The sequence below is a fragment of the Cetorhinus maximus genome, chromosome 18 (genome assembly GCF_964194155.1).
Source record: "Cetorhinus maximus chromosome 18, sCetMax3.hap1.1, whole genome shotgun sequence".
Taxonomy (NCBI): Eukaryota; Metazoa; Chordata; class Chondrichthyes; order Lamniformes; family Cetorhinidae; genus Cetorhinus; species Cetorhinus maximus.
This window is the reverse complement of record NC_135896.1, coordinates 43,783,039-43,804,559: the sequence shown is the minus strand read 5'-3', so window position 1 is coordinate 43,804,559 and position 21,521 is coordinate 43,783,039. Positions and strand designations below refer to the sequence as shown.

General features: G+C 38.8%; 1 protein-coding gene across 4 annotated transcripts in view; it reads right to left on the bottom strand.

The window, feature by feature from the left end:
* Positions 1–5,967: 5,967 nt before the first annotated feature.
* atl1 (atlastin GTPase 1) overlaps positions 5,968–21,521 on the bottom strand; it is an 85,988-nt gene continuing 70,434 nt past the window's right edge. Inside the window, exons 8-14 of one of the 4 annotated variants that reach the window (XR_013579474.1) lie at positions 20,231–20,369; positions 19,918–20,045; positions 18,432–18,488; positions 14,075–14,146; positions 12,146–12,577; positions 7,518–7,723; positions 5,968–6,610 (exon numbers count right to left, since the gene is read on the bottom strand). Coding sequence is in view for 2 of the 4 variants with exons in the window: in XM_078562547.1 (XP_078418673.1) it covers positions 6,503–6,610; positions 12,140–12,577; positions 14,075–14,146; positions 18,432–18,488; positions 19,918–20,045; positions 20,231–20,369 (942 nt within the window). In the remaining 2 variants the exon portion in view is untranslated. Of the gene's footprint in view, positions 6,611–7,517; positions 7,724–10,164; positions 12,578–14,074; positions 14,147–18,431; positions 18,489–19,917; positions 20,046–20,230; positions 20,370–21,521 lie in introns of all 4 variants that reach the window. The other 3 variants (XR_013579473.1, XM_078562547.1, XM_078562548.1) reach the window with 3 other exon arrangements.

Genomic DNA, 21,521 nt, shown 5'->3' with positions numbered 1-21,521 from the left:
CCTATCACCAATGATAGCAACTTCCCTTAAATGAATACCTAAATGAAGCAATATGTTTTTTAAAAAACACGTTTTTGTGCACTATACTTTTTTGGAGAATATAATTCTCATAGCCATGTAAAATCTTTTGAAACTCCATTTGGTAGTTGTAATTAAGTTCCTGATTCCAACGTTTTTTTAAAAATATATCTTTTGGCTAAATGTGGATGCTAGGACGTATACTAAAAATTCCATGTGCAGACCTTGAAATAGCAAGAGCGAAAATAACTCTAAAACATGACGCCCAGAAAAGAAAATGTCAGTGTTTCTGCAATTTGATCAGGGCTGAAAAGCTACAGTGATCTCTTCTACAGGGAAAAGTGGAGGGCAGCAGAAAGGGATTGACTTAGACGTAGTTGGATGGCGGAAGTCACAGAGCAATTGCAGTTGAGTTACAGTGGATTTGAGAGGATGGCACAAGACAGATAAACGCGGCATACCATGAAAAGCAGATGATCTGGTAGGAGTAGCTACAAGCAGCATCAGGATTAGCCTATTGAAATTCTTCGCTATTGGATCAGTTACACAACTATCCATGAAAGAATCTGGTTTGGTAAAGAGCGCTTGGGGTTCCTTAAAAGAATGATGCACAGCTGAGTGAAGTTGGCAGCATTTTCAACAGTTGGGGATGGTGCAAAGAGAGTTCAGGATTTACACTGGAGAAAGCTGCCTAAGTCACAAACCCATTCACCTCCCAAATGCTCCAATGTAGTCTCAACCAACTGAGTAAAGCAATTAAATTTAAGTACAATGACATTATTACTTGCTACCTTTGCCTGTCTACTCCTGGCACTACACAGTAACTTGCAACTTCCAGCAATTCCCATTCTCCATGGCCATAATGACAAGGGGAAGTGAGTACAGCCAGTATACCACCTACTTGCACTCAACAGTTAACAATTTTTTTTGCAAATTATGTAGGGTACATGCAGTCTTTAACTTTCATCGTGAATGGTGTGCTGCTGAATGGTGGCCTTGTACTAAGGTCTATGAATGATAAACTGATTTCAAAGAATGACCATGAAACTCATAGCAAAGTGGTTTGGTGTAATCCCACATTTAGCAAAAACTGCTCAAGATCTTTCTAGCTACTTATTTTCAGGAAGACTATGAAAACTGATGAAAAAGGCTAGTATTTGAATTCAAAGGTACACTAGAGCTGCTGCAGTTTGAGCCTTAGCAAGCAAGCCCTAAAAGTCCAGACAGCTCTGTCCTAATATTTTATTTATTTTCTAGCGTGTGAGTTTCAAATACTTGAAGGTCTGGCCATTTGGAAAGAGTTGCCTTCTTAAGGAATCAATCCTAACCCAGGGCATCTCAATCTATTGCTATCAGCAAGGGAAATTAATCTATTTTGAGGGTTGTTAATCTTTGGAATTCACTACCTGAGAGAGCAATGGAGGCTGGGTCATTGATTCTATTCAAGGCTGAATTAGGTTTTTTTGAACCACAAGGGAATCAAAATTGGTGGGGGGCATGCGGGGAAGTGGAGTTAAGGCTGCAACCAGATCAGCCATGAGCTTCTTGAATGGTGGAGCAAATTAATGAGCATGGATTTAAACTTTACCCAGCAGAACCCTGATGGCTACATATAAAAGCAAAATGCTGTGGATGCTGGAAATCGGAAATAAAAAGGGTAACGTTGGAAATATTCAGCAGGTCAAGCAGCAAGTGTGGGGGGAAAAAAGCAGTTAATATCTCAAGTTCAAGTTTCGTCAATCAGCGCTAACTGTTTCTCTCTCCGCAGGTGCTGCTTGACTTGCTATTTCCAGTATTTTGTTTAAGGGTCTGGTATGCTCTCCATGTAGAAAAAAGTTTGAACACCCTCATGTTTTAAGTTACGATAATAATTATTAACATTCTATCAGTTAAGGGTTATCCTGCAATAAATTCCTTTCAACTTCTCTTTAATAATTCAACCATTGATTTTAGGGTTGGGTTTAAGGGCCAGATTGGCAATCCTGCTCTCAATACTGGTCTTTACTGATTTGGTGAAGGTTTATAAAATGGTGGAATTAGATTGTGTTTAGGTTGACAGTTTGTTCCAATAAGTTAGAGGACCAGGGGTCACAATTCTAAGTTGTATAAGGCCATATATAGGTTAGATGCTAGGAAATGGTCCTTTTCCCAGAGAACAGTGGAATGGGCACCTAGTTTAGCAGTAAACGGATTTGCTGAATTCCTTCCAGCCTGAATTGAATCTGTTTCTGGTTGGGGTGGAAGTACTGACTAGAATTAGCAGGGCCAGAGTGGTGACTTCGACTAGTTTTGATTGCCTGGGCGGGAGGTGGGGAGGGTCAGAGAAATTTCCTAGACTTAAAATTCCAATTAATTTGGGAAATGATCTTTTTTTGCTCTCTGCGGGAATGGTATGGTTGCGGGTGGGGAATGTAAATATTGTGATGCACAGGGTATCACAATTATGTGGGATAAGCTGGAAGGACCAGGGGATCTTTCCCATCTGCCATTGTTCATGTGTTCAGAGACACTTGTGCGAAGGAGCTTTGTACTTTCATCTGTACATGCTTCATTTTTTGACCCTGAACCGGTAGGTCAGCCCAACTCAATGGATGGACTTTCTTCATGGTAGATTTCATTATTTAAGCCAACACACTTGGGGGGATGAAATTCTCAAAGCTAATGGGGTGTTATTTTGGTGCTTCTATAGGCACGGGCAAAATTTGGGTTAAGCCCTCCATCTACCAGGTTTCTGCTCCCTCAGTGGGCAAAGACTCTGGTGGTGCCATTGGAGGTCAGTGTAGGCAACATGAATTGGATAGCATATTCAAAGTAGTTACAAGACATGGAGTACAAGATTTGGTGTTGAAGTAATAGAAAGAGCAGCAGTTTTTTCAATAGATTACAAAAGTATCCTAGGACTGAATGACCTTTTTCTCATTGCTTACAAATCCTGCCCAATAGTAATTCAGCAGGTGCCCTTTAGTCATATTGATGCTTTGATGCTAAGTAATGTAGCAGACTTTTTAACTGGGGAAAGCATTATAATTGTGTCCAATCCTATCCTCATGCACTTCCAGGAAGGTTTAATGTATAGCAAATTGAAGCGGACACTCCAGCAGCCAATTTTATCATGCCTATCACCGGCACTGACGAGATAAGCTACTTCTTAGCACAGGTTAAAGACCAAAGCTCCTTTGTTGGGCTCAGAGGCAGAAATACCTCAGAGTTATACAGTAATCCTATCCTGCCAACCTCAGTTCTATTTTTAAAGACTCTATTATCCCTCATCCTAATAAGTTAAAAGTAGAAGGTTTGATGTAGAGGTTACTTGTTTTTTTTAAAGGGTAACTTTTTTCATCTGTCCGGCATCAAAAAATGAACAGTTTGCTATTTGGCAGGATTGCAAAAATTGCACAACAATACGAATGCTATAATGGCAGCAGGGTTGCTCACTGACCTTTTACCTTGGTTCAAATCCAACCAAGGATCCTGTAAAAAAGCTATTGCCTCTTTGGTAGTTGTAAGGACTTTAATTGAAATAGTGTCCGAAAATCTCAATCTAGTTCTTAATCAGGCCAACTCCACGGAGCAAACCGTTGAATAACTTTGCATCATCTGCTACTAAGACTCAACTTTTGTGAACTATTTTTTATTTTATGTAGGGCTGCACTTGATATAAATAGATGTGTAAAATTGTTTTTGATCAATTAAACTAGATAATCCACAATTGAAGAGCTGTAGTTAATGTTCAGAGAGGGACAGAAGGGATAAATAGAATAACTTATAAATGTTTTCATGTACATAGCTAGGCCTATAAAATTAAAATGCGATGTATTCATTGTTTTAAATCATGTGGCATACCAGTTATGATCACTATAGCACTATTTATTTATCAAATGATTATAACATATACAATAAGGCAAGAATAAATTGCAGTTTTTGCAGTATCATTACAATATTTGCCAGAATTTAACTGCATTTCAGCTTGCATATTTTAAACTGAATTTTTAAAAAGTGCAAAGAATGTGATCACACTAATACAAACAGATAATCTGAAAGGTCATTTAAACGGGACCTATTAAATTGGGTAGGAATACAGATAAAACTCCAAATACTTACTGTTGTTTCCAGGAGACACCGGGATATCTTTTGTATTTACTTAAACTGATAAACTCAAATTAGTGCAATAATAGTATTTCTGTTAAATTATCGTCTTTTGAAACTTATAATATAAACATTCATGGATATGGTACTCTTAGGCTCTTAAGGCTTTGAAGCTTTATGGCACATTTGCAATGTTAGTGACCCAGTGATCCACTGAGGCTATCCAGATTGTGACATGATCTAAGAAAACAATGGCACAATTTTCATGACCTTTGCAGAATTTTATCAGTTTCTGTTCATTAATTTTGTTAAAATTATGCAAACAATTCATGTGCTTGTGTATAAATCTCTCCACATTTCCTATAACCTGAAAATGACATTGGTATGGAGTTACAACTATTTCAATCTTGCTTCTATTTCTACTAGAAAATAATAACTTTTATCAGTGCTACTACTTTATATTGAAAGCCCTTGTGCAATAATTTTACAGTTGGTATTAGATGTACCTACTGGATGATTTGAATCCACCAAACTGAAGCAAAGCTACCTTTTTTAAATTTGTAAATGTCTTCAAAGATTTTAGTTTTTCATACATTGTGAATATGGCATATTACATAACAAGCTTTCAGCATTTCTGCTATTGTTAACTTATCCTATGTGTAAGAAAGAACTGCTAAATTAATCCGATTCCCCACATTTACCTCCAGTTCTGTGGAATCTCTCATACAGAGCTGCTAGTCTTAGCAGTCGATATTGGTATGTTACTGCAGCGATCTCTTAACCGTTACAAAAAAAATTGATGAAGCAGCGGAAGAACTTGGCGTGAGCATAAGAAGCTGTGAGGAAATAAAGCAAACCAGAAGAGGTAATGAGATGAACAATAAACAACACGTAGAAAAAATAATGTGTAAGAATGAACAGTTGTAAAGCTCATGAGGGAGGAAAAGGTAGAACTGATAAATGTATCAAATTATTTAAAATAATCAAATTTGGATGAATTGGCCCAGTTGATCTCATCCTCCCAGAATAACAACCCTAACATCTTGCCGTTTCTTGCTTTATTGTTCCCCTGATGAAGCAACCAAGTTCTTAGCTTAGCCACTCATAAAAGAGATACAGTACAAATAGAATGGGAAAAAACTTCTTAATCATGAACAGTAGATTTCATTATAAAAACACTTCCTTATTATCTGTACGAATAAGGAGGCCTTGACTTTTATCTGATGAGAGATTAATGACTATAATAATTACTTTTAAGTATGGAAATCATATTTCAGATTGTGAATTTCAGCAAATGCTCCTATAGTGATTGACTAAAATCTATAAAATCTCATAACATAAAGTCTACGAAAATTTTTGGTAGCATCCAACAGACTGAAAAATAACAGCACCAGACTGCAGAACTCTTTACCTGGAGACTTATTCAGTTTTGATTTCCTGTATACCTGGACATATATACTTTCATTACAAGTTAAAATTGCTTTTGGTGGTGAGGGGTGAAATTTATAGGATTTTCAAAACCTCCAGCCATGCCAAGTTTCTTTACCTTTTGACTCTGACAGATTATTTGAATTTTTATTTTCCATGTAGAGAAACAACCTGCTCTCTGGAAATTCAGGGTTACATTTGTTCACAGGAGCCATTATTATAGGACTTTTTTTTAAAGAATTCAGCAGCTAGGTGACTTAGATTTAATACATAGTGTGTTTGTGCTCTTTTGCTACAAGTAACACTAACATATTGATCTGCTCTTGCTGGCTGCTATTTTTGGTCTTAAACTGAAGCAAATGTTGCATTTAAAATTGACTTGAATATTTTATAAGGACATGTACATACAAAATGATTTGTTAAGGACAGCTAGCATATAGTAATAAAACAAATTTATTTTACACATGTGGAAACATTTGACTGTAGCTATGAGCAAAAATGGTGATTTTTAAAATATACTATATTGCAATCTGTTAAGACAGTAAAGAAAATTTGAGTTTCAAAATGTTTTAACATTCAATAAATAGTAAATGTTTTAAATGTGCAATGCTTAAATTGAAAATTAAAGTTCTTATGGAAGACAAATGTTCAGTTGAAAGAAAAAATACCAGGTGTTCTTTAAAGCGATTTAAAAAACATTAATTGTACATTCTTGATGGAAGAACATTTGACTCATATATCAACAGTTAACAAAATCATGCAAACTAGCACATTTTCACAATACAATTTGCAACATAACTATAAGTGAAAGCCAGCACAGTGTTCAGTGTTGATACGTGATTTCATTCCTTTACAAGCTATCATTGGCTTTCCATTTATATAGCACTTCTTGGATTAATGACATGGGAATGCACAATAATAATGAACAAAAAATTTCCCTTGTGAATGTGCAGGAGAGGAATCCATCGAATCATTTTTTCTTCTTGGTGTCTGCATTGGTTTCTGGTTGTGCTGCAGGGAAGGTGTGGTGATAAATATGTCTGTTGCTTGTAGCAGCATCATATAGCCTGAAAAGAGCCTATATGGATACAAAAACAACTTTCATTATGTTCGGAGGAACCAGCAGAACCAAATAAAATGTGTAGTTAAATCAACACTACTTGCAGAACCATTAAGTCATTGTTTAGAAACATTTTAACTAAATTAGACTTAAAATCATGATTCAATCTCGTTATGATTTAAACAGACACTTAACTGGTGTGCTGTGTTCATATAGCTGCTCAACCTAAGTTTTACAAGCACCTGAATGATTATGCCATTTTCATTTGATTGATTATTTAGGTTTATATGCACAGCAGGAATGGATGGTGTCTTAATTTACAAACAGTAAAACTTCTAGCTTATTGTAACTCCAAAACAGAACAGATCTGACTTGCCAGGTTTCCTTAGGGAAATTAATTTCTGTGGAATAACAGGGAATACAGTTTTGTTTTGTATTTTGCTGGGATGAAAAGACATCAGCTAACTTCAATTGTCATGGATATAGATGTGTGTTTCTCCAATCAAAGAGACACTGAATGCCTTAAAACCTCTGGTAAGATAGTATAGATGAGGTGTGTTACTGTTATAAGATCAGTACACTATTTGATAACATTTAAATCGTTTAATAGGCTGATACAATGGCATGGTACATTGGACATTGGAGCCATGACTCTCCATAGATTGAGTTCCCTGTTCTTCCTTGTGTGCTGGAGAGGTGCTGGATATATGCTTCTGCTAACAAATAGGAGGGAAGAATAAAATAAATGGGTAAAGGCTTCCAAGTGAACAATACTGTATGTTTAAGCAGGCCTACACCAGATGTCTTTGTTGAATCTATAATACTAAGTAACAGGGTATATTTAAATAAAGATAACCTTTGAGAAATTAGTTTCATGCTTTTTGTTAGTCACTCAGAAAAGTTTTTCCAAATGAAAACCAGTGACCTTTTATATTGGTACTAGCCAATGCATTCACAGACTTATGTCATGTCAAAGTTCACTGCCTTTTTTTGTTTGAAGAGTCATTAGAGTTACTGTAAAATGATGCTGGCTTGATAGTCATGCTCGTCTTGAATTAATGATCTCAGCACCCCCTGCTGGCCAACAATGGTCTACACAGTCATGGCAGGAAGTACCAGCTTCACCTCCAGCTGAAGTGCAGTAAATAGGTACATGATTAACCACTTCTTTATGGTCAAAAAGCTTAACTAAAAAGTATTCCATACTGAAAAGATTGCATAAGACTGAACTGTCAAACTCTAAGTGCAGTGAATCCATACAAATGAATAATTTTTCACACATTTTAAGATAGCAAAACTAAACTAATTTACTATTTACGTTCTTCATACAGTCTGTGGGATTTGGCCTATAATAGGGAATCAGTAATAGTGGATCATTTTTCTTCAGTTCTCAACCCAAAAGCCTGGTGATTATTTGCCCAACCACACCAAAGGTGCACAGAGACAGGCCCTGAATCTGCCTCAGTTGGAATGGAGATTGAACCCTGAACTATTGGCATAAATCTGATCTATATTCTAACCATCTAGCTAACTGAGCTAAGCAACAGATGATAATGGGAGCTATTTTATATTGAGGCCCTCATTAGCAAGCCCTTTTTTAAAATAAGTACTCATGTTGAAGTTATGTACTCTGAAATTTGAAAAAAATGCTATGTTTAATGGATCTAGTAATGTGAGGGGAGCAGTTAGTAAAAGATGGCCACCTACCTAAGATAGTTAATTAATTTTGCAATAATGTAATAATTACCTTTTCACATTTGTTTCATACAATTTATGTCTAAAAGCCTATTTTTTACAATTTATCAGCTTGAAATTCTCCTGCATTATCTATGAGTCAGAACATCAAATAATATACTGAAACACTTTTCCAAGTGTGCCATGAATAACTGTTGCCCCTTTTGGCTTAGACATTCAGAATTTCTCTCAAATGTGAATTCAGCCAAGCCTGTCAAACTGTCTCTCTAAACTAGCTTGGTTAACATGATTAACAGAGTTGTTCTAAACCTGCAATCTGCAACCATATCTACTACAAAATTATTTCTAGCTTTTGAGTTATTTTGTTACATAAGAAGCTCTCTTTTTGATCTCGCCCCACAAATGTAGCCATCATACAACAGGATTATTGATGTGGCTACTAAACCACCACTGGTACTGTGGGAGTGAAGTATATTGTTGTTGACTGACTTGCTGTGTATGCACAACATTTTTGTTTTTATTTTGAGTACCAATGTTTGCATTTTTTCTCTATTTATACTGTTTGAATTCATGTTTTGGAATACATTGCCTTATAGGGTGGTGAATATAGATTCAATAGTAACCATCAAAAGGAAATTGGATAAATACTCGAAAAGGAAAACAATGCAGGGATATTAGAAAGAGTGGTCTGCTGCTGAACAGATCCAAATTTAGAAAGTTGCATCATTGTCATATTGGAATGATGGCATTTTGAAAGGGAAGTAGGGAAGCAATACATTTAAAAGGGGAGATCTTTAAACATACATACATAATTTTAACATTTGCACTTTGATCAGGTAGGTTTAAATTCCATTTACTTAGTCTAATGTGTAAGTGTATTACCATTTGAAATGCAATGGGAGTTTACAGAATGAATCATACGTTAAGGAGGGACAAACTTGCATTGGAAACAGTTCAGAGAAGATTCATTACACTGATTCCTGGGATGAGGGGTTTGTCTTATGAGGAGAGGCTGAGCAGGTTGGGCTTTTGCTCACTGGAGTTGAGAAGAATGAGAGATGATCTTATTGAAACATTTAAGATTCTCAAGGGGCTTGACAGAATAGATGCTGAGAGGATGTTTCCACTCATGGGGGAAGCTAGAACTAAGGGACTCAGTTTAAAAATAAGGGGTCTTGAGGTGTAATTTCTTCTTTCAGAGAGTGGTTAATGTTTGGAATTCTCTTCCCCAGCAGACAGTGGAGGTTGAGTCACTGAATATATTCAAGGCTGGGTTAGACAGATTTTTGACTGATAAGGGGGTCAAGGGTTATGGGGGCCAGGCAGCAAAGTGGAGTTAAGGGCCTAATCAGATCAAATATGATCATACTGAATGGCGTAGCAGGCTCGAGGAGTCTAATGGCCTACTCCAGCACCTATTTGCAATGTTCTTATGTTTATATCTGATATTAACTCAATAGACTCAGAGCTGAATCGTTCTGGAATTAAGGGACAAAATTGATATGAATTTTTGCTAACAAAAAAGAAAATAATACAATTATACCAGAATGAGTTTTTTCTATTATGTTCTGCAAATTTGTTTTTTAAAGGGGAGGTGGGGGGGAGCATTCCTGCTCCTCCTGACCCACAAGAAGTGCCTTGTACATTTTCAGATACTGCACAGGATTCAGAAGAAAATTGGTTTTACAGAAATTTATCAGACCTGAAACCTTATCAAGTAAAAATGTTTATCTGCTGGAAGGCACCAGCACCAGCTGTAAATGACTTTAATAAATACAATCCATGAGAAAATGCAGGCAAAAGATTGATGCACAATGAAATTCTTTCGATTTTATGATGTAGCCTGTTGCAAGATAGTGCATAAAACGAAGGCTTACCTCATTAGTACTTCCCTATGGAATTGCAGAAAGGAGAGAGAAAGTGTTGAAAGGAGAAAGCTAAGCTGAGTACCAATTTTTAAAAATAGCATGCAAAAGAATAGACATCCTTAACTTTCTATATATTGCATTTACAACAAATAGACTTATGGTTTGTGTTTAAGTAAACAAATGAGATCTTTTAAGGTGCATTTTTACTTGATTTCCCTTTTTGTCCTGCCTCTAAGATCCCTACTGTTCCAATTTGTCTCTATCTCTCTCTCTCTCTATATATATATATATCAATCTTTCACAACTTTTCATCAGAGCTACATGTTCACTAAATGTGCCTCTCTTATTCCTCCTAAGCTTTAACAGGCTTTCAAGCCCAAACTTTAGCATTACTTAAACATGACATCCTGATTTATCTTGTGTTCTTTTCTACTATTTTCACCCTCATAGTGACCTGCCTTGGTCCTTTGCCTTGCATCTCCAACAACAAAATAAATCCATGCCCAATTCCTCCCTCCTTCAGACAAGGAAATTAATACACAGTCTGAGCTTTACAATTAGGCATTTCTGCTATTCATGTCATTATGGTATTCTCTTGCAGCAGCTGCACTTCCTGAGTAAGAAATTTGTTGAATCCATTTTTCCTTCTTCTAAGACAGAAGGATCTTCATCCACTGGTTCAAATGACTTGGTAAAACCTTTCCAATGAGGACAATTAAGACTGGATTGAGATGTGAAATTTATTCCCTTCTCATGGGCAGGAATCCCACATGACACCCAATAACACAAATGCACTGTCTTAATGGTATGATTTATCAATTTTTTTAACAAATTGAAGAAAATTTTAGAAAAATGTTAATGTTTGTTGTATCTGATAAAATTATGTTTATCAGACATGATCAAGCTGTAGATTTCGATATATATATTTCAATTAATTTCGTTTTACTGTGTTACTTTTTTATTGTTAAATATAATTAAGTTATTGTTGGCCACAAATTCTTTTGCTATATCAGTTTCTTCTGACTCCCTCTTTTAAATGGTCAAGAATTTTGACAATAAGTTCCCTCTGTTTGGTAACTAAGGAAGATAAGACTGCACCTTGAACAGCTGCAAAGCACCAAGTGAAAACTTATGATTATAATTGCGAAGCATAAAACTAAACGAAGTAAAACACAGCACCTTTTCCTCAATTTTTTCTGTCATGTTTTTCCTTCTCCCCCTGTTCTGCTGAAGATCTCAATTCCTTGCAGGGGTAAAGTTCCACTGATGCTGTCCACTTTTGACACCTCAGTCATGTGTGAATTTCCCATGCATGAATCTTGGCAGTGATTGTTAGGGGGAGGGAGGGGTCACAACCTCTCTGATCTAATGCTTCCCAGGAACCACATGCCCACTTCCAACAGTGGTTACTTGTTAGCTATCCAGAGCAGGAACCCTGGCCTATTGGCACTGAAGTCAATAGTTTTGCTCCTACCACTTATCACCCCACTCCATTTAAGATCGGCTATCACAACACAGATGGGAAATTTTAATCTGGAAGAGCATGTGGGATCGGATGTGTTTGGGAGATTATAGCAGGAAAACATCTGAGCATGTTGGAAAGCTGGACTCCAGGTGGACAAGGGACAGACAGCTGACCCACTGTCAGGAAGTGGGTTGACATTTTAAATATGTTAAAATTTAACCATGAATTTAATTAAAACATCAGGAAATCTAACACAGTGCTGCTCGGAAACAAACTTTGCTAAACTATACTCTAACAACTTGCATGTATCAATATTCAAATCTCAAAACCAAGAATCCAAGTTTCTTAATAATAATTCAAATCTTAAAGGAAATAATGTTACACTGTTACAGACTGTATGGTAACATTCTGCATCTCTATTTTAAAGCTGTTTGGAGTAATTCAGTGTCATGTAAACAGCAAAAGACTATCACAGAAATATTTAATTGTACTAGAGTACAGAAAAAAAATCTGCAACACACTTACCTGGTCCCATAAGGCTCCTGCTACTTGGTCTATGACAGCTCCAAGCTCCCTGTATTCTCCAGAGTATCTAATATATGCCCACGTGCACAGAGTGATCAGAGCCAGCCCCATTATCATGTTGCACAGACTAGCTATAATGTCCACCCCAATAAATCCTGTCACTCCAGCTATTACATACATAATAAATATCACCACAAATAGAGTGGCAGGTGTACGGGCAGCATGGAAGATGTTTTTACTATCATTGTGTTTTATGTAGTTTATGTACAACTCATCAATTTCATTCTCCAGTTGTTGCAAATAACGGCGACTGAATTCCTCTCCTCCCATCTTCTTAACTCCACGGAATAATTTGACAGCTTCCTCTCGGAGTCCCAAGTGTTTGTTCTGGAGGTCATTGGGTGCAAGGAATGGTTTGTCTCCTCCACAAATCTACAGGATAAAACGTATTTGTAAGAAACAGGAATAAAAATGTACCCTACAATAATTACTAAAATCAATGCTGTACTAAATTTGCGAGTACATGAATAACACTGCGATTAAAAATATCACAGAAGGTCTCCACCTTCTCTCAATGCTGGACAGGAGCAGTGAACACTGCCTTACAGCTCAAGATAGCTGGGATTTTCTGTCCCAGGTCATTTATACAGCCTGATTACTGATACTAGCTTTTTGATTTTAGATTTTATTTAATTATCCGAATTTAAATTCCCCAGCCACCATGGTGGGATTTGAATTCATGTCACCTGATCCTTAATCCAGGCTTCTGGATTACTAGCCCAGTAACATAACCAGGAGGCTACTGTGCCCAATTATATTTTTTTCCATTTCTTACAACAACCATCCATGAAGCCTCGAGCCTCTCTGACAGATGATGGTATTAAACCCCCAGTTTAGGGATTGTTTTGTGTTGTAGGCCTTTGCCCACGAGGAACTGAATTGAGACTGCCTCAAATCATTTCACATATGATGCTTATCACCAACAGTCAGAGGAAATGTTCATCCCGAGTGTGAAAGGCCAATGCCTCTCACCGCACCACCCAGTTCCCGGTTCCTTATCTGCTAGCATGCTTGTGCAGGGCTCCAGACCCAGCCAGTACAGTATGAATGATTTGATGATGTTGACAAAAGCAATTGCTGTCTTAAAATAAAATAACTTTGCTTAGATTTATAGAGTGCCCAGGAGAGCCACATGGACCCCTAACCATTTTCTTTTAATCCTGACCTGATACTGTACTGGAATCATACAAAATACGCTGTTAAGTCCAAGTGGTTTGAGATTGGATCACGAAGCCAGTCTCCACCTGCTATCTTAGTCATATTGAAACCTGACTCCAAAAAATTTCTCCAATTTTGCATTGCTGCAAAAAATGTAGAGAGCATAGATAACATATTTCTGCCATTCATGAGATTTTTAAAATTCATTTACGGGATGTGGGTGTCGTTGGCTAGGTCAGCATTTATTGCCCATCCCTAATTGCCCTTGAGAAAGTGGTGCTGAGCTGCCTTCAAGTACATGAGAATTGTTTGTAGTTACCATGCAGATATAAACCTTAAATTCTGGTGGCCAAATCCAACTTCAGCTATTTAAATTGTTGATCTGTGCTGAGCAGAGCACCCATTGCAGACACAATCAATGGGATTAAATGAATTTGACTAAGAGGAGAAGGAAAGCAGCTGATTAATTAGGAATTTAAAATGCCTGGCAGCATAACACAAGGAAATCAGCTACTGAATCATCCGATTATAATGGGAATTTGGGCTATTGGCCAAATCGATCAGTATAACTAGATTCAAACATATTTTCAAATAGTATTCAAGCAAATCTCCCTCCACCCCCACAATGATGCACTCAGTTTAGATTAAACCTAATCTTTGAAGGACATTGAAACAAGATTCTTTAATCTTTATGAGATGTAGATTCCTTACCTCCTCCATTTTTTTACCATATAAGTCTTTGGCTGCTGCTACAGCTGCTAAATTGTTAGCTTCTGCTGTGGCCTAAATTGTGTGAAGGAACAAAAAGATTGATTAGATCAAATTATGAATTAACTTTTGTTAGTGTGCATTGAACAAATGATAGTTATCAGGAACCAGAAACAGGTTTGACTTGTCTTTAATACCTTGAGATATATATCAGGGATGGACCAATTGTACCATGGAGCAATCAACAATACAAACCTGGACCACAGGGTATTTCTATTCTTTTGCCTTTTCTGAGCGACTCTGTAGGTGCCTTGTTGGGAACGGGTAGCGATCATGCTGTTCATAAGTTGCACCATGATGGTATAGAATAGACTCGATGGATTGGCTGATTACCATGAGAATGCTACTGTGAAGAGGCCTATTGAGAGGATTCCAGGCATTTAAGGCTGTATCAGAGCTATTCTCGGCCTAAATGCCATTATCCCACAACTACTAGGGTGCACACATCTCATTCTGTCAGGGACTGTGCATCAGATCCCCCAATATGCAAGGGAATTTGTGACAGTAGACTAGATGACGTGTGAAGGGTGAAGACTGACCTCCTCGCTCCCACTTAAATAAGTATCTGGATCTCTTTATCTTTCACCTAAAACTGCAATTTTCTGGTTGTCCCCTTTAGGCTATCTCCCTTCACAAGTCCAAAGCTGCACATGGAGCTATGAATAATAACAGAAATCAGGTGATCACCAAAAATTGTATGCAATAAGCCCACAGAATTTCCTGTAAATTTTGGACTCATCATTAGCACAGATACAGGACAGAACCTGACTGATTTGTATCTCAACTCCATTTGTCTCTTTTCTCTATATCCCTTAATAACCTGGCCTAACAAATATCTAGCAATCTCATTTCACTTGACCCATAAGACACAGCCTTTTGGAGATGAGAGTTGAAGATTTCTAATATTCTCGGTGTGAAGGAGTGTTTGCTGATTTTACTCCTGAATTGGCTAGCTCTAATTGTAACATTATACCCTTTTGTTCTGGAATTCCCCATCAGAGGAAATAGTTTATCTGCGTCTACCCAATCAAATCCCTCTATCATTTTACACACTCCAATTGGATCGTGCTCCCCTTCTCAACACAGTGCAATGCAAGCCATATGGCTCAGTTCATAGCACCCTCGCCTTTGAATCAGAGGGTTGTGGGTTCATGTCCCACTCCTGGAAACCAAGAACTGTGATTGTACTCAAAAGAGTTGCAATCTGTGACTGTTGATAACTCGAAAGAGTTTACTCTCAATTTAACTCATTCAGCCCTGACACTGGGCCCACACCAAGGGCAATACATCTGTTCATTACTGAACTTCACCAGAATGAGAAAATTTGGACTGCTTTCTCTTGACCATACTCTCCAAGACAGCAGTATGACATTTTCTACATTATGGGGTATCGTAGTAGTGGCTGTGGTATTGGACCAGTAACCCAGAGGTTATCAGTTCAAATCTCAGTGGAAAAGTAGTGGCCCGAACCTTCTGAGCAGTGGCAATGATCATGGGATCGCTGCTGCGCTCATAAACTCCCCAGACTCGAAGATGCTGTGCATTTCTTCCGGGGTCTCTTGATCCCGGCTTTCACAGAAATGCACAGTGTTCCTCGGATCAGGTCGGGGGAAGACAGGACAAACCCTCTTTTATGACACCAGCTGCCATATGGTAATTTTAAATGTCTAGTCATTGAATGTGAGTGAATGGTTGAGTGAATGGGTGAATGAGTAGGTGGGTGGGTAGGGTAGGTAACTGAAAAGGTGGGTGGTGGGTGGGTGGTGGGTGATGTGGCTAAATGGGTAAGTGGGTAGGGTGGATAGGTAGGTTAGGTGAGGTGGGTAGTTGGATTGGCACGGGTTGGGGGAGTTAGCTGGGTCAGGTAGGGAGGGTAATCAGGTGGGAGGGGTAGTAACATGGAGTAGTTAAGTCGGGGTGGGGGGGACAGTCAGGTCTGGTCAGGCAGGGTAGTTGGGGTGGAGGTTGTCGGGTCAGGCCGGGGGGAGAGTCAGGTCAGGTCGGGGTGGTTGTCGAGTGGTTGTGGGTGGTGGCGAGAGGTTAGTCAGATCGCAGGGGTATCCGGGGGCTCAGGGGATAATCGGTTCTGGTCAAGGGAGGATAGTTGGGTGGTCTGGGGGGTAGACAGGGGTGTCAGTTACCCAGGTGTTAGACTAGGTTTTCATCTGTCTAACATTTCTTTGGTAACTATTCAGGTAAGTCCAGTACTTCAGAGGGCCCCGGGGAGCAGGGGAATTGCCCATTGGAAGTTTAAACTTACCAGGCAATTCCCACGTAGGTCAGCGCATCAGGACTTCCACAGGATCCCGACGTGCATCTTCAGTCATATGAATGGTCTCCGATGATCCGGAGACCAGAAGATTTGGCCCAGTGGAATAGAATAATTTGGTCATTTCTGGCAGCAGATAAAATGCACATGAAAGTTTTTGGATTATTATAAAAATCCTACTAGCTAATTAATGTCTTCAAGGAAGGTATTTGATACCACTACCTGGTCTGGCCTACATGTAATTACATTTCTGAACTGCATGGTTGATTCTTAATGTCCTTCATACAATATTTATGCCTTAATTAACACCTGCGTATTTTCCACAAAGATCAATTTAAATATAATTTATCAATTCTCCTTTATACAGCTGTCTTGTAGCTGTTTTATACTGGTATATCAAATGTGGAAGGTAGGATTCATCACTCAAGAAACAAAGTTGTCCTCATTTAAAATAGCTTTCGGCATTTATTTTGAAATATTGGACTGAATTTTACTGGTGTGTTTCCGTGGGCGGGGGGGCATGTAAAATCTGACAGGTAGCTGCGCATTGCCGTCCTGCCCAGCCCCAACCCAGTCCCCATTAAACAGGAAGCGGGTAGATGCCGATCCAGCATTTTTAAATAAATAATTAACAGGCAACTGTACTTGTTACCAAGCCAATTGATCCAAATATTACACTGCCCACTCCATAATATGGTTGGTGTGGGCAGGCAGGCAGGACCGAGAAGGCATTTGTGGTAGGAAGATGAGGCTTACATCATTCAGGGGATGCCTTGTGCCCATCGGGGCAGCCCCCCACCCCACCACAGTTGGCTGTCTTCATCCTGGAGCTCACTTGCAGTCCCAGCAGCACCCACTTATCAGTTCTGTAACTGCTGAGACTGCTAGGGCTACTAGCCAAGCAGACTGACTGGCAGCTCTCCAGAGTGGGACTTCCTCCCACTGAAAGGGCAGAAGACCCACTCTCTGCTCATTTAGCCCACTGGCAGCACATTATCATTGTGGGGCAGGCTTTTTTAAAAATCAGTCCGCTAGCATCCGGCTTTTGCAATGGGGCGGCGTGTGGGGGTGGGGCGCGCGAGCAATATGCCCCACCCACCCTGTGAAATTCAGCCCATCGTATCACTACAAGGTTATACATGACACCATAGCCAACTGTCCAGATTTGGGAGCTCGATATGACAGAGCAGCAGCTACCACCCTGATGGCTCCTGGAGGTTGGAAGGGTTACAATAAGAAAGAAATATTGCTATAAATAACGAAAGGACACTTCACACATTGCTGAGAAAGGCAGTGACACAATTCCAGTTATAACCTTTATCAGTTGTTCAGGCTAATCAAATGCCTCAGTGATTAAGTTAATCTATAAATGTTACCATAACCTTGGCTGTGCGTTTTGTACTGAAATCACGTACGTTTACATAGTACGCAATTCAATTTTGCTTTTTTTTGTCAGGGTATAAATCCTCCTATTGAATACACACCGTTCTTCTCAATACACATCCTCTTCCCAATTTGCTGGTTCCCCTGGGTCATCCTGCTTCTGCTAGAAAAGGGTGGGGGTGGCATCTGGTTCTTTCTACACTGCCAATGACACCACTGGCTGCCTGACAGGAGCAGTATGGTGGCCACGTCCCATCCACTTATCTGTTCTTTCCTCTTCCTCTTGTCCTATCCCCATTTCCCAATTGAGAATTGTCTCTGTTAAGGACTCTTGAGAAAGGCAGGTGAGATCAGGAACTTAGTGGAGGGAGGTTTGAACCCGCCATCTGCTAATTCTTTGGCACTACACGCTCTGCTACAAATTTGTTACATCTCCAAAAATAAAAAAGCACATTTCAGCAAGGAACTCATTATTGCATTTTAATTTAATCTTGCTTTGCGGGCAATTGCCATGCAGTATTACTGAGTGAAACAGATGAAGACAATTGCACACATTGTATGTGACATGCACAAGGTTATGAAGCAAAGAGAGAGCATGGAATAGTGATTTGCAGAAAAATAAAAATATTAGTAAAGGAGCTACAGTACCTGCAACATGGACTTGGGATGTGGTAGTTCTTCTCCTTGATAGATCTTTATGTATGCCTATGGTAAAATTTAAACAGGAAAAAGTCTGGGTCCACAAGTAAATAACAGCCAATCACAATTAAACTGATATGTCATATTTTCAACATGAAAAAAGTGTTATTAGCTGGAATCAAGGATAATAATAAATGTCAGATTTAGGTGATGAGTTCATGAGTTTATCCGATCACTAACTCCATCATACACGCAAAGAATGGCACAGGTTCAATTTGCATTCTGTGCTGAGGGTAGTTGGAGTGCTACAACTGACTTCAATGGTCTGTGAAACAAAATTGGCCAGGATTCTCACCTTGAACACTAGTCAGAGGTCTCTGCTAGAAGCGCACGTGTGAATGTTGACTGGGGACAAGATGGAGTTGGGCTTGGTTGTAATGCTCAGTCACAACAACCCAGTGTACCAGCACCAATCATAAAACTGGTGGAGACGCACAGTGAATAATGGCACAATGAGCACATGACAGCCCCACCCCGAATGATGTGCCCTCCCCCCACCACCTTTCCTTCCCACCTTTTTTCAACTTGGCTTCAAAAATGGACTGCCCAATCTCGCCCATATGTCCAAGCCCAACGTGTTATGGCGTGGGCAGCGTACTATCCCGGTCAATTGGCTTGGAAACGAGCTCAACTGACCTTCAATTATTTATTTAAGCCCACCATAGTATGGGGGAGAGCTCAGCGGTGGGCAGGATGGTGATGGGTTGGGCACCTCTCATTTTACGTGCCCCTCCTTCAAAAATAAGCCTGGCAGAGAGCTGTAAAATCCAGCCCCTAACTATGGTTGAAGACTCTGTCGGCAAGACCCTTTGCTAAGACTTATTCCTGGCTTTTAGAGCCCTTTTCTAAGTCAAAGTTTGTACTCAGCATAAAACTGCTGAATTGCTCTCTTCAATAAATTATTTTGATGGTCAGAGCTCTGCTGGTTTTTATGCCCCTTTTATTGATCAGGTCCCAATCCTTCCTTTTGAATTAACATGTTTACACTTTTTTTAGGCTCAGCCATTCCCTGATTGGTGAGCTGTTCTCGATATGTTCCACACTTAAGACAGTCACTTGAAAAAGTGCAAAACTGGTCCACAATAATTCAGTGTTCTGCTTCACTTCATTCTAAACTTCTATTCATTTCCCATCCTTTTCTTCCTCCCAACTCTCGGATCAGAAACTATCAAAATGGAGAACCCAGGAATATTGTCCCTTGTTCCAATCACATTCCAGTAATAACTTGAAGCATTTTCTGTCAAGTTTCTGTATAACATTCACACTTGGGTACAGCTTGCATATGAAAACTTTACACATAACAAAAAGAGGTTTCTTGGTGGACATGCCTCCAAAGGAAGGCCAGAAAAGAACACATGATCACAATATTTAGGAAAAAAGGACCATTTCAATAATATTATCAATCTACAACTAAAAGCATAATCCGCAATGTTACCTTAAAATACTCCACAAGCCCTCGACCTGTTATTTTATTCCCATTGATTTCTTTCAACTCAAGGTTCTCAGGAGACAGAAGCCAAGAAACCAGCACTTTCAGATGTTTTATAAACTCCTCATCTATCTCTAAGCAAAATGAAATAAACACTTTGAAGGATTTGATTAAAAATATTCATCTTTATGCATTAGCAAATTACTTTTTCAGAAATATATAAAAAAATAGAAATCTTTAACTTTTATACGTTATATACAAGTCAGTGAAGGCATTTTTAAAATGGTTCTAAAGTGAGCAATGAATGCTGAATCAGTACCGTTTAGCCGTCCATCAAAGTTGGGGTTCGTGGCCACTTTCAAACCAGGGTGTGGCATTAGGAAGCAGGCGATATTTGTAAAACAAGAATAGATGTGTTTCCTGACATTCTGTAGCTCCTCGTGCTGGTTTTCTGAAATCTGTAATAAGTTTGGATGAGAAAAAAAAAATTAAATATCAAACACAAGTAAAACTTGCTCCAGTATCCAGAAGTAGCTGAAGGAAATTTTAGGCCCTTGCTTTTAATTCACTGAACAGTAAAATGGAAGATGCAGTTTCAACACGGAGGAAAAATACAACCACACCCAGAGACATGCACGTATTAGAGGGGAAGCAGAATACCTGCTACTTCACTTGTGCCTGTTTTTCTCATTTCCTTTGTTCTGTTCCTTTTGAATTCTGTGTCTATGTATTTTCTTTTGGTTGTAACTGTTAATGTATCTGCTCTCAGATGCTGACTGACCTGCTGAGCACTATCAATTGTTTCTGTTTTTGTTTCAGATTTCCAGTATCTGCAATTCTTTGCTTGAAGTAAATGATTGTCACTCCAATGATGTAAATGTGCTTAGAAAAGTTCACTTCAATGTACCATGTTGCACAGGTTGGTTCCTTTAGGCTTTAAGTTAACCAACTGAAATATTATCCATTACACTGCTACACAGCTCTTGAACTCCATGGCAAGGAGTATACAATAAAGCACAACTGCCATGAACCTGGAGATACCTGGCATTCTAAAATTACCATAGATCACGGCATATAAACTGACCTATAAAACCTCAAAAAATCCTTTCAAAAATGGAAGTCAACTTAAACACCAAGGTGTTGTACGTCGTCGCCATTTTGAAATGTGGAAATTAAACACACCAGTAATTCAAATTAAATCAATGTAGCATGTTTTATTGAATGAATTAAGTCTACAAGGATATCTTCAACCACAATCAAAATGTTTTAAAAACCGTTTAATCCATGTTGCCAATGTGACATAATGTGCACTTGTGTTTTTGCCATTGTCTGATGATGAATCGCTGGAAACTGGTAATTTTGGCATCGAGACCTTTGGTAGTCTGAGTGATCTTGGTCTTCAGCCACAACACAAGACATTTTTGTTCCATAAAGTGGCTACATCAATTAGCTGCTGGTCTGAAATCTTTGCTGGACTCATGGATTGATTTGGCCCAGTTAAGCACTGCATTTCTGGTGATGATGTAAACATTCTGACGATTTTTGAAGACCCATTCTGATACATACTTCTCAAGATCAGGCCAGTGGCTGGTCCCTGTTCTCATGATGCA